This window comes from Hibiscus syriacus, unplaced genomic scaffold, assembly GCF_006381635.1.
Source record: "Hibiscus syriacus cultivar Baekdansim isolate YM2019G1 unplaced genomic scaffold, ASM638163v2 tig00110300_pilon, whole genome shotgun sequence".
Taxonomy (NCBI): Eukaryota; Viridiplantae; Streptophyta; class Magnoliopsida; order Malvales; family Malvaceae; genus Hibiscus; species Hibiscus syriacus.
Genome location: NW_024062669.1, coordinates 399,690 through 414,164, shown reverse-complemented (window position 1 = coordinate 414,164; position 14,475 = coordinate 399,690). Strand labels below are relative to the sequence as shown.

General features: G+C 35.9%; 1 protein-coding gene across 1 annotated transcript; it reads left to right on the top strand.

Annotated features, from left to right (window-relative positions):
• The first annotated feature begins 410 nt into the window (after nt 1-410).
• On the top strand, nt 411-2,767 carry LOC120116645 (ran-binding protein 1 homolog a-like). The gene is made up of 4 exons (XM_039137069.1): nt 411-711; nt 810-961; nt 1,049-1,174; nt 2,181-2,767. The coding sequence occupies exons 1-4, from the start codon at nt 557-559 to the stop codon at nt 2,405-2,407; spliced, it is 660 nt and encodes a 219-aa protein (XP_038993000.1). The 5' UTR covers nt 411-556; the 3' UTR covers nt 2,408-2,767.
• Nucleotides 2,768-14,475: the final 11,708 nt, after the last annotated feature.

The following is a 14,475-nucleotide window of genomic DNA, read 5'->3' as shown; positions in this document are numbered from 1 at the left end:
TCTCAAGCCGTAAGGACCAACCATTGGCTGAAGAATTCTGTTATTTTTAAAATGCTCAGTATGCATGCCCAAATACTTGGGAGTTTCTGCTCTTTGAACCCCAAGAATTAGAAATAACTCTGACATGGGAGAGAAGTACCTTTTTGCCTAGCCTTAGCTGCTAGACTTTGAAATAACTCTTGACTTGCCATTGTTAATCGAAAGTATATATGTGTAAGTTAAATTTGCGTGCTTAATTTTAAAATGATTTATATTAGGTTAGTTTTCTAATTTTGTCAACTTACTAAATTGCGTGAATAATTAAACTTACTAAATAAAGAGTGTAAAGTAACATTACTATTTTGGCCGCGACTCTACGCAATCAAGCCATTAATCCCAAGTAGAATAAATGCGCCCCATCCCGAAAACACCCTCCTCCTCCTCCTCTATATCGTCCAGAAAAAACTCTCACTCCCTCTCTCACTCTCCCCCTTATATAAAAACCCTAACAGCCAGATATTGTCCTATTGCTATCTCAATTAAAAGAAATACGCACGCCTCACCCTTAAAATACGTTATGGCAAGCAAAGAGCCCGAACATGAGCATAGAGAAGACGAAGAAGCTCCCGCCGCCGATGATGAAGATACCGGAGCTCAAGTTGCCCCTATTGTCAAGCTCGAGGAAGTGGCTGTTAGCACCGGCGAGGAAAATGAAGATCCCATCCTCGATCTGTCAGTTTTTTTCTATTATTTTTATTTCCGATATTCGAATATTCGTTGATTTATCTAGAGATCCTATTGTTATGAATATACATAACTTTATTCACTAGGAAATCGAAGCTCTATCGTTTTGATAAAGAAGGGAATCAATGGAAAGAGAGGGGCGCTGGTACTGTGAAGCTGTTGAAGCACAAAGAAACTGGAAAAGTTCGCCTTGTTATGAGGCAATCTAAGACTCTTAAGATCTGCGCCAATCATCTAGGTTTCTTCTCTTCTTTCTTTGTCTCTCGCTAAATTCAGTTTCTCTTTTATTTTCCTTCCATTTTCTGATTATTTCATAATTTTACAGTTTTGCCGACCATGACGGTGCAGGAGCACGCTGGGAATGATAAATCCTGCTTATGGCACGCTCCTGATTTTTCAGATGGTGAATTGAAAGATGAACTTTTCTGCATTCGATTTGCATCGGTTGAAAGTAAGTATATTCGACTCTAAATCACTTTGCTACTGTGCTAAACGAAGTTGAAACAAGGTTATTTCAACTCCTTATTTAATGTCCGATCTGGATCTGCACATCAGGACTTAGTAAATAGAATTTCATAGAGTGGACTAGTAAGAGCATTGGTATTTTCTTTGATTAGTTAGTGGCTTATATTTTAATCAAGTGTTCTTATCTTGTTGAATGTTTGAATGCTGGGTTGAACATGATTCAAAGGTTTAAAATTAAATTCATAGGAACTGAAATTTTAATTTTAGTCAAATCTGTGTGAGTTGGTATCAGTTGCAAATAAGTATTTGTTAAGAAGTGATTGCGTTTTACTAATTTATAGCATGGATTGGCAAACAACTTTCACACTTAAATGTGGAGCAATACTGTAGTCCTGTTTTCTTAAAACTTGCAGTGAACATCAGTTTTCTCCCAGTAGCCCATGTTGACTTTGAAGAAAATTTGAAGCATTTTCCCTTGTTAACCTCAGTGGTTTTTTTGGGTTTTATATTTCCCTTTTTTGAGAATTAATAAAATGTTATAACGGTAAATTGAATTCCATATTGATGACACATGCCATTTAAATAAGATGTGAACTCTAGGATGTCCAATTGAATAAGCTTAAAATCAATTGTTGTTGCATCTGAACTCTTGCTGTTATCGTGCACATGATTGAATCCTTTATTTGAATTTTTTAGTCTTAGACATGGTAAGATTAGTTTTGTATAAGATTTGACACTTTAATGTAATAACCATGCTGGGGAGCTTGAATGCCATGGAAATGAAACTTTGAGTGGACTTTATCATTTTGTGGGAAATGTTACAGAGAATATCAGTTACATTTAGCAGAAATGGGTTAAGATTGGGGTTATCAATGGCATGTGACTGTTCTTTGTAATTTGGCTTCTATTTGGTTTTAATACATCGACTGTTTTGCTTTGAGGGAATAAAGACTTTTGGATTTTGTTGATTTCACATTTTTTCTTAAAATTAGATTGCAAAACATTTATGGAAATGTTCCAAGAAGTGGCTGAATCACAAAAATCGTACGAGGAAAATAAAGATGCATCTGCTGCTGCTGAGTCACTTGAGAAGTTGAGCGTTGAAGAAACGAAAGCTGAAGTTAAAGCTGGAGAGGAGAAGGCTGTTGCTACAAAGGAAGAGAAGGAAACAGAAAAACCAGATGAGAAGAAAGATGGGGAGACAGTTTCCTCTACCTGAAAGGCGTTTGCGTTTGTTTTCCATGCCATAAGGCTTTTGGAGAATATTGTGAGATTTGTCAGTCACCTGATTCAACACGTGTCTCCAAATTATTGGGGGTGAAACTAGATACGTAATATATGAGTTGGAGTGGTCGAGGTCCTTCGTGTCCTTATATTTGGGTTTGTGTCGAGGGTTGGTCAAACCCTGAGTCCTGTGTCAGTCATGTTTGCATGGTTAGAGGTGCGATTGGGATTTGGATAATGTGGAGGAGGATTCATTCAACTGGAATTTTCCTGGTAATAGTATCAGCGTGTCAATGATGTATTGCTGCTCTGACCATACATTGAAAGATTTCTTGTTATAGACTTTTTTTTAACCTTTGGGGATTTAATTACTTTTGAATTTTGCATTTTTGTGTCTCAAGATTTGAAAGTTTGGGTGAAAAGGAATTTGGTTTGCTTCAGATTCCTATTCTGTTTCTACGTTATTAAGAAATGACTGCATAAAGGAAAACCCACAAAATTTTTATAATTAAAGCAATTATCTTGTGGTATGATCATTTGAAGCATGTAGGTGAGGGACTTGGCTTTTAAGTTAGAAATTCGCCTATCATTTGTAGACGTGGCAGCCTTATAAGGGGGATTAAATGAAGGCAAGACAGCCTCAGGGTACAAGCGGGGATTGTTGGCGCATTTGTGGAAGCAAATTTCCTATGCTTTTGGGCCATCTATCAAAGTAACTTGAAGCCGGATGCCAGATAGCAATTCGTAAGATCCTTAGCATCAACTTCTTCTGCGTTATCAACAACAAAGGTAGGGAACAATGTTAAGAAAACAACTTACATACTCTAGTAGAAAACTTTTAATCGTTGATAATTTCCCCCAGAATATTTTCTTCCATTTCCACAAGAATACGATGATATCATCAATCGAGTTCATTATTTCATGCTTTCGGTATTTATAATTCTTAGACACGAGATCAATTCATCGACTTCTTTTAAAAATTATTTTGTAGATGTCTGTGAAGATATTCATTTTTTTTCATTTTTTATTTTATTTATATTATTATTATTATAATTATTATTATTATAATTATAATTATAATATTATTATTATATATTATTTAATATTACAAGCCCAAATGGAAGCCCAATTACAAACAGTGGCCCAGATCCAAAATTTTACAGTAAACCCTAAACCCAATTTAGGGTTTGTATCATCCAGCTGCCACCGCTCAAGCTTCAGCCGTTGGATCTGGTTTGATCCAACGGTCCACAGTTTGCCAGAGGAAGCCCTAGGGTATCAATACCCTAGGGACACGTCCCAGCGCCGCCGTAGATTCCAGAAGACCACGCGGCGCTGCTTCAGTCTCACCGCCACTCCAGCCGCACACGTCTTTCCCAAATGGTGAGTCACCACTGGAAGTCCGGTGACTCACCGAAGAACCCCTTTCGGACCGGTCTGAGACGAACACCGGTGATGGCTATAAAGCCATCACCCCATCTGCGAGCAAAAAAAAGGGACAGAGACAGAGACAGAGACAAAAGAGACAGAGACAGAGATAAAAGAGACAGAGACAGAGAGAAAAGAGAGAGACAGAGCCGAAAAAAAAAAACAGAGAAACAATATAAAAAAAAACTACTACCAACGATCTCAGTCAACATCCCACAACCAGCAACCAAAAAATAGAAGAAAAAGGAGGAGAGAAACTTACCGAGGAAGCCGACCGCCGGATCTCACCAAAACCTTCGAAAAATCGAAGGTATTTTTTTTAGATTTGCTCCGATTGGGAGCCGTTTAAAGGAAAAGATCATCGGAACCGTCATTAGGACGGTTCGATCTACGTTTCGATGTAAAAAAAATTTTTTCCGGCCACCGAAGACGGTGGCCGGCGGCGGTGGTTGACGGCGGACGAACGCCGACTGACGGCTGCCGGCCGGCTGGCTTCTCTCTGTTTTAGAGAGAAGCGAGAGAGAAGGAAAATGAAGAAATGAAGCTGGCCCTTCGGGCCAGCCGGTTTTGGACCTTTTATAGGCCTTCCCGAACGACGTCGTTTCGGGAAGGACTATGCACGTAATTATACAATAGTTAAACCCCGTCCGTCGTCCTCCTAATTTGTAATTTTTACATTCTAGTCACTAAATCGATTTTATAATACTTTTAATTCAGATCTTAAATTTTAATTTCTTTTATTTTAGTCCTTTATATTAAAATAATATATTTAGGATAAATAACAGATTTAATCCCTTAATTTTAATAAATAATATTTTAATCCCTAGTTTATATTTTTAATTTATTTTATTCTAATATCCGAATTTTAGATAATTTTATTTTAGTCACTAAATAAATAAAATAAAAAATAGCATGTTTAATCCCTATAATTTTGATTAATTATGAATTAGATTTTTAATTTTATTTTTGCTGTAATTTAGTCATTTATTTTATATGTTTTCATTTATTTTACTGCTTTTAAAATATATTGTTTTAGTAGTATTTTTATTTTATTTGTTTATATTTTTTTATGTGTTCATAAATATATATATAATAAATAGTAATTAAATTTTTAAATATTTATTTTTAATATCGAAGAAAATGACAGTCTTAATACAACTGGATATCCTATTCTGGTATTTTAAAATTAAACAATATTATTTAAATTAATATTTATCAATATCAAAGGAAAGAGTTGTCTTAAGGCACCTAGAAGTTCTTTTCTGATATTTTTAAATAAATAAATAGTATTTATATAATTTCGAAATAATAGGATTATAAATTAAATATATTTTTGAATTTTTAAAATTTTAATAATAGAGACAATTTATAATTAAAAAGTACCAATTTTGGGCGTTGTAGGGGTGCTAATCCTTCCCTAAACGTAACCGACCACGAATCCCTTTTTATTATTAAAAAGAATGAATTTTTGGTTATAAACGCAGATCATATTTATTTTTTTTAATTAATGTTTTCTTAAAACTCTTTTAAAAAAAATAATTTTTAGGTATTCGACCTACCTGATCCAAAAGGCCGATGGCGACTCCCAAATTATTTTCAAAATTATTTATTCACATCAATTTCCCCGCCAAGTATAATATTTCGTGCCCGGACGAAAACCGGTTACGACAGCTTGGCGACTCCGCTGGGGACCTGGTCAAACTTTTAAAAATCAATTATAATTTGTCTCCATTAATTAAAAATTAAAAATTAAAAATTTATATATTTAATTTTTAATCCTTTCTTTTCAAAATTTTTATATTTACTTATTATTTTCATAATATTTACATGTTTTATTTATAAGTATTTTATTTCATTATTTATTTTGTCAGAGGTATGAACATTTCTCCTCACACACAACACTTGCATTGCATAACATAAAGCTCTATAATTGAGTTGTCCCTTTTAAGTGGGAGTGAAAGCGACGTCTTCGTGAGAATTTATTCTCCGTGTTAGACCTAGCAAGTAACTTCCGGGGTTCATATGCTCTCTGTCTTCGTGAGAATTTATTCTCCGTGTCAGGCATAGAGAAATGTATCCCCTCGAATTGAACTCGATCCACTTTAGTCTGTGATGGACTAGGATTGAGGGTTAGCAACCCAAGGGGGCACTAACAAGGACAATTCGGGTACCTTTATTCTTAGATCTGAAACCCTGCATATAAAAAACCTTAGGAACTCTTCCGATACAAAGTCATGCCGAAATTTTGCCTAAAATAGGAGTACACACAGGAGAAATGAATTCTAACTTTCTTGTTTATTTATTTTCTTTACTGATTAAATTACATGTATATTTAAATTATTTAAATTTAGAAAAAGCATGTTTAAATAAAAAAATATTTATGTAAATGTTATTATTGAATTTTTTTATTATGTAAACTAATTTATTTTCTTTTTGTGTGTTCTTTATTTTTCTGTTTGCATAGCATCATACAGGATAAAAGACATTGAACCTTGTGTTAATTGTCTCATTGGAAAGCCTTCATCTATGGAAAAAGTGTTCAATCAAGTAATTCTAAACTCAGAAGTAAGACAGTGGGCTGAGGATTTACAAAGACAAGAAGGAGACAGTCTGCAGGATGATTATGTATCTGACTTGGCCAGTTATGCTCCAGTTTCACTAAAAAGAAATGATATGCAAGATTTGCGAAGCATTTGGGAAAGTTGGGATTCAAACAAAAAATTGCAGTTTTATCAGACTTACGGAGACATCCCATATTTGCTCTATGTAGAAGTTGATGATGAATTACTCAGAGCCCTAATTCAATTCTGGAATCCAGGGTACAATTGCTTCACTCTCAATAAAGAGGATTTGGTCACTACTATTGAAGAATACACAACTTTGCTACATATAGATGGGGCTTTGGAGAATCGAATCTATTCAAAGTCAATTAAAACTCAACCCTTTCGAGTTAAATTAGCAAAGATTGCCGGGGTACGAGAAGAATGGGTGGCATCCCGTACAAAACAAAAAGGCGAAAGCGAAGGCATCGCTTGGACCAACATTAAAGAACTTATTCAGAGTCATCCAGATATTAAAGTACGATTCGATTTATTTGCTCTGGGTATGTATGGTATGGTCATTTTCCCAAAAGTATTGGGATATGTTGAAGCTGCAGTGGTAGATTTCTTTGAACAGCTACCGAAAAAGATTAATCCTGCTTCTGCAATCCTAGCAGAGACCTTCAGATCGTTAAATGCTTGTAGAAAGTTAGGAGGTGGACGATTCTCAGGGTGTACCCAGTTGTTATATGTTTGGATCCGTAGTCATTTCTGGAGGACAGAAAAGGTTTCATACCGACGCTTTAATACGGATTACTCACCATTAAAAGAATTTCTAGAGCAGGAATGGCCGAAAGAAATTAAGAAAGATATGTGGATTAATGCCTTTCGAAATCTACAAAGCAATGACATGATTTAGCGAGCCCCGTGGCAAATCCAAAGGGAATTCTTTTACAAATGTGGAGATTACAACTGGATAATGCTGCTCGGATTATGGGGAGGAATTGGATATGCACCACTTCTGGTCATAAGACAATATGAAGGTCGTCAATTTGTACCTGTCACTGCTGGGTTACAGTCATCTGAATTCGCATTCCACAGCAAAAATTATAAAAGAAGTATCATGGAAGCCGTTACAGCTTGGAAAACAACTTTTTGTATCCGAGCTAAAGCAGCAAAAGAAATGCTAACTCCTGATTATGAAGAATGGAGATCTGTCAGGAAAAACGAAAATATTCCTCTACCAGATCAAAATGAGGATATTTCTATGGAAGATCGCATTAAGATGGTTCCGTCAGAGATTGAAATCTTGAGAGCTGAGTTTGAAACAGAAAGAGAAGGCTGGTTGAAAGAATTAGAGCAAATGAGACAAGATAAAGCTATGTTGGGTGTGGACATTGACTTTCATTCATCACAATGTGCAATGTTGAGAAAAGATAAAGAAAAAGGTGATGATGAATTCAGAGCATTACAGAAAAATTACCAGGAGTTATATAAATCCCGGAAAGCATCAGGATCAAGCCAAGCAACAATACAGATGACCAGAGAATTGAAAATCGAGAAAAAACGAGTTGAAGATCTGAAAGGAAAGAATAGCCGTCTACTCAAAAGCCTTGAGAAAGGAAAACAAAAAATGGAAGATTTTGAGGTCGACAGAAGAGAGCGAATTATAAAACACAAGGCTGAACACCGCGAGATCATGAATGAAATGCAAAGAGAAAGGGATCGAGCCAAAGATTTAGAAGAGATGAAGAATGACATCTTTGATAAATTTGAAGGCGAGAAAAATATCATGTTCAAGGGATTTGAATCTGAAATGAACCAGTTGATTGCCGAACTTGAAGTCAGAGGCCAAAAGATGGAAGAATCCAATATTGAAAAAGAAAAATGGGAGATAGAAAGAAAAAAATTTCAACACTAGACTTGAGGTAGAGCAGGAAGTGGCTAGAAATTGGATGCAAAGATGCAGAAACAAGGATGTTCAAATCCAGAAGCTTAATCAAAGAACGCAAGAAGCACGAACAAAACTTGAAGAAGATCTGGATCAGTCTAGAAATAAAAACTCAGAGTTTAATGCTTACATTTTGCAACTTGAGGAATCATTGTTCCAAGAAAAGGTTCGTCTAGGACCTAATGACCTCAAAGAAAGTAATGAGGAAAATGCTTCACTGCGAAGACGCATTAGAGATCTTGAAAAAATTCTGCACAATTGTCAAGTCAGAATCACTGAGTTAGAGCAAACTCTTGAAGGAACGAATGAACAATGGCAACAGTCAACTGAGTTCTATGTTGAAAGAAGTGAAGAAAGAAGTAATATGGTGTTCGAGGCCATGGTTCAAATGAGCGAAGTTGCTAGATATGTTGGGGAACTAGCTGTTGAAGCCAAAATAATTGAGCATCAAGTTGATCCAGTTTCTAAGTACGGAAAGAAGGTGTCATGGTTAATGAAAGAAGTTATAGAGCTTAATAGGAAAGTTATGCCCTATCTGTAGTTATGAACTATTATAAAGAAACTTTTGTATGCCGATGAAAGTTGTTCTATGACAATTAACTTTTTGGGATCAATGTTTTTTTGCATACATACATTCTGCATACATACATCATTCATTTCATAATTTTCTTTATGAATAATTTTATTTATTAAGATAAAATTCATTAATTAAAATTTGAGAAATAATAATATTAAAAGATTTTTCAATCGCAGTTATTCTGGCCAAAAGAGAAATACAACATCACTACGGTACTAGACAAGCTACTAAGAGAATTATGGAGGATAAAATACAGCGTATTGAGGAACAACATCATAAAGAACAAGAAGAAATGAGAATGAAGCTGGAAAAAATTGAAGCCAGTATTGCAAATTCACAAGACAGTATGATGAAGAAAATAGAGGACATGTTTAAAAGGCAGGCTATCAGTGGAAAAATGCATGAAAATCCTGTATCTTTCGACCAAGAACCCATATATCCTCTAGGTTTTCCACCAGAACCAATTTATCACTCTGGTACTACACCTATACAAATCAATGCTCGTACATCTACATTACAAGAAGCCAAACCACATGAAGATCAACAAGTGAATCCTGCATCTTCAAGCAAAAATCCGCTTATATCCGATGTGAAAATAGGGGATCTTAATACTGAGCATTTGATCCCAGATTTGAATGAGCTGAATGAGAAACAAAAAGTAAATGAAGAACTGACCAAACAGATCAAGAACTTAGAAGAACGAATGAAATCCGTGGAAATAACTGAATCATTCTATGGGTTTGATGCTAGTGAGTTGAGTTTGGTTCCAGACCTAATCCTCCCCATCAAGTTCAAAGCTCCCGAATTTGATAAATATGACGGTACTACATGCCCTTCATCCCACATTACTATGTTTTGTCGAAGAATGGCAGGATATGTAAAGGACGAGAAATTGTTAATTCACTGCTTCCAGGATAGTTTGACAGGACCAGCTTTAAAATGGTATACTCAATTGACCAAAGCCAACATTAGATCCTGGAAAGATTTGGCTAAAGCATTTTTAGAGCAGTATCGCCATGTAACAGACATGGTCCCTGATAGATGGACTCTCCAAAATTTGGAGAAAAAGAATAATGAAACATTCAGACAGTATGCCCAGAGATGGCGTGACACAGCGGCCCAAGTTCAACCACCTTTGTTAGAAAAAGAGGCCACAGTAATATTTGTTCATACCTTGAAGGCTCCTTATTTAAATCATCTAATGGGGAATGCAATCAGAAATTTTGCAGATTTGGTCATTTCTGGAGAACTCATTGAAAATGTCTTGAAAAGTGGCAAAATTGAATCAAATGAAGGGTCTAGTTCCAAAAGACCTACATACCGGAAAAAGGAGAATGAAGTCAACAATGCCAATTCTTACAGCAAGGATTCATCGAAAAGTGTTACAATAACCCAACCAAGGGTTAAGAAAGAGGAAACAAACACTAATCGAGCAGATTCCAGAGGATCTCGAAAGGAAAATGAAAGGTTGTCTTTTACACCTTTACCAGTACCATATGCTGAGATCTATGACTCACTATTAAAAGCAGATGTCATACGGCCTTATCCTTTGGTTCCCATGCAACCACCATTCCCTCCTTGGTATGATACAAAGGCACACTGTGTTTATCATGAAGGAATCACGGGTCATTCTATTGAAAACTGTTTGGCATTCAAAAGGGCGGTTCAAAATTTGATCAACACTGGGAAGTTGGAATTCAATACACCATCTGCATCAAATCATCCATTGCCAAATCATGGAGATAAAAACGTGAATGCAATTTAGGAAGAGAACAGAAAGAAAGCAAAAACTGACATTTCTGAAATTAAATCTCCGTTTGTTTGGGTATTCCAACAACTCTCTTTAGCCAGTATAATTCCACAACAATTCAGGCCAAAGCAGAATGAAGGCAAGAATTATTGTGAATATCATCAGGAGAAAGGGCATAAAATTCAACTATGTCCTGAATTTAGGGATTTGGTGCAAAAATTGATGAACAATAGAGAAATAGAATTCTTTGAAAAAGAACCAGGAAAAAAAGAAGATGATGTTTGCTCATCAGAGGATTCTAAACCAAGTCAAAGAATAAATGATCCTGTGATCATTAATGTGAAATCATCTACGGTGATTCCTGCCCCAATAAAGCCGAAAGTAGTTATCACCACTCCTCTACCATTTCCATACAAAGATACCCGCAGGGTACCTTAGAATTATACTACCAATGTTTCAATGGTAGGAGGATCTGTTTCTCTAGAAAAAACAGAAGAGAAAATACAAAGTTTGGGTACAACATCGACATCTGAAGCAGTGAGCGAAGTCGGTTTCTTTACAAGAAGTGGGAGATGTTACTCTCCCGAAACATCCAATGCTTTAGAACAAGTGAAAGCAAAAGGAAAAGCCATGGCAATACCTCAGAAGGTATTTGATGATGAATCCTCTCCAGCATACAATGAGCCTGTGACAGAAAAACAAGCTCAAGAATTTTTGAAATTCCTGAAACATAGTGAGTATAGTGTGGTTGAACAACTACACAAACAACAAGCAAGAATTTCTATTCTTGATCTCTTGATGAATTCAGAAGCACATAGAAATGCTTTGATGAAAATCCTCAATCAAACATTTATCCCTGAAGATATATCCCTCAATAAACTTGACAGAATTGTGGGACATATAGCCGCTGACAATTACATAACGTTCACAGATGATGAAATACCGGAAGGCGGAATGGGGTCAGTAAAAGCTTTGAACATCACAACACATTGTCATGGTCATGTGTTGCCAGGAGTATTGATTGACAATGGATCCGCTCTCAACTTGATGCCTCTAGTCACACTTCAAAGAATGCCTGTGGATCAATCACATATGAAGAGTTATCAGAATGTAGTGCGAGCATTTGATGGAACTCAAAAAGAAGTGCTTGGGAAAATGGAAATACCGTTGTTAATTGGCCCAGGGCCCAGTCGTGTACAATATTGACTTTGTGGTGATGGACATCCACCCCACATATAATTGTCTATTAGGGAGGCCATGGATTCATTCAGCAGGAGCCGTTCCTTCTTCATTACATCAGAAATTGAAATTTGTTGTTGATGGACAACTAATATGCGTAGGAGCTGAAGAAGAAATCATTGCATCGGTAACAAGTGATGTTCCATATATCGACAACAATGATGATGCTCTTGAATGCTCTTTCCGAGCTCTTGAATTTGTAAATGCAACCTTTATTGCAGAAGGAAGCAAAATTCCATATCCCATAATGTCTGATTGCACCAAGATGACAGTACAACAAACTTTAGGTATCGGAGCTAAAGCTGGGAAAGGTCTAGGAAAGAATCTTCAAGGGATTTCAGTTCCTATCAGTATAAAGATGAAAAAAAAGACCGTTTTGGGCTAGGGTTTAAGCCCAATCTTCAGCAAAAGAACAAAGAGATGAAAAGAAGATGTGAAGACAGAAAGGCAAAATTGAAAGGAGGAGAAATCCTTTGGAAACACATGTCTTTCCCACAGTTGAAGACCATATTCAGATCAGGGGGAACAATTAATGTAGAACAGCAGCTTGTTGAAGCCTTTAAAGAAGAAAAGTTGACGAAAGATCAAGACATAGTTGAAGAAGCTATGAATGGATTATTTATCAACATGATCATGAATGACAACAAGACTGGCAAATACTTGGATAGGATTCGCCCATGTTTTCCTGGAGAAACACTCAACAATTGGACCACTGAAGATCTTCCTATAGTTTTTAATATTAACGCAGAGTAATATTCAGAACTAATCTTTATGTTTAGCTCAAAAATATGAAAACTTTTTGTTATCTTGTAAAAGAAATTATGTTAAATATAAGGAATTTTCTTTAAAATTTTCGGATTGCAATCATTCTTTACACTTTATTACATTCTTACATTTCATAAAAATTACTATATTCTTTCGGAAATATGTCCGACTTAAATTTGCAGGTGTCACCGTGTTAATAGCATGTGTATTCCTAAATTTAATCCAGTGATAAATTTAGAGCATCCTATATGTCTGGAAGAAATCAATGGTTGTGAGGATGAACTGGAATGTGATGTTCCTACTGAACTATTAAGATTGGTAGAAAAAGAAGACAAACAAATTCTACCCCACAAGGAAGAGGTTGAGACTGTGAATTTGGGAACAGATGAAGAAATGAAAGAGGTGAAAATTGGTACTACTCTGACAATCCAGATAAAACAAGAATTGATAAATCTCCTTCAAGAGTTCAAAGATATCTTTGCCTGGTCTTATCAAGATATGCCTGGTTTGAGCACAGATATAGTGATACATAAGCTTCCAATCAATCCAGAATATAAACCAGTCCAACAAAAGCTCAGACGAATGAGGCCAGAAATGTTGTTGCAAATCAAAGAAGAAGTGATGAAACAGATCAATGCAGGTTTCCTACAGGCATCTAAATACCCAGAATGGGTAGCCAACATTGTTCCCGTACCAAAGAAAAATGGGAAAGTTCGAATGTGTGTGGATTACAGAGATCTCAACAAAGCTAGTCCAAAAGATAGCTTTCCATTACCCCACATAGACACATTGGTGGACAATACTGCAGGGCATGCATGGTTTTCATTTATGGATGGATTTTCAGGATATAATCAGATAAAAATGAATCCTGAAGACATGGAAAAAACAACATTTATAACCACGTGGGGCACATTCTGTTATAAAGTGATGCCATTTGGATTGAAAAATGCAGGGGCAACATATCAAAGAGCCATGGTAACTTTGTTTCATGACATGATGCACAAAGAGATTGAAGTATATGTAGATGACATGATTGCCAAATCCCGAACTGAAGAAGAACATATTCAAAATCTGAGAAAGCTTTTCCAGAGATTGAGGAAATATCAATTAAAGCTCAACCCCGCAAAATGCACTTTTGGGGTAACTTCCGGAAAACTTTTGGGATTTGTGGTCAGCAAAAAAGGAATCGAGATTGATCCATATAAAGTAAAAGCAATTCAAGATCTTCCACCACCCAATACAAAAAAAGAAGTTCGAGGCTTTTTGAGAAGATTAAATTATATATCTCGGTTCATTTCTCAATTAACTGACAAATGTGATCCAGTGTTCAAAATACTTCGAAAGAACAATCCTGAAGTCTGGAATGAAGAATGTCAAGAAGCTTTGGATATTATTAAGAAATATTTATCCAATGCCCCAATTTTAGTATCACCAATGCCTGATAGACCATTAATTCTCTACTTGACGGTCTTCGAAAATTCGATGGGATGTGTACTAGGACAGCATGATGAATCAGGAAGGAAAGAAAAAGCTATTTATTATCTGAGCAAGAAATTTACTGATGGTGAAATTCGATATCCACCAATACAAAAATTATGTTGTGCTTTGGTGTGGAATACTCGAAGACTCAGACAATATATGTTATACCATACTACTTGGTTGATATCCAAACTTGATCCTTTAAAGTTCTTAATGGAATCACCAGCTTTGACAGGCAGAATGGCTAGATGGCAGATGTTATTATCTGAGTTTGATATTATATATGTCAATCAAAAAGCGATAAAAGGAAGTGTCATAGCTGATTTCCTGGCCA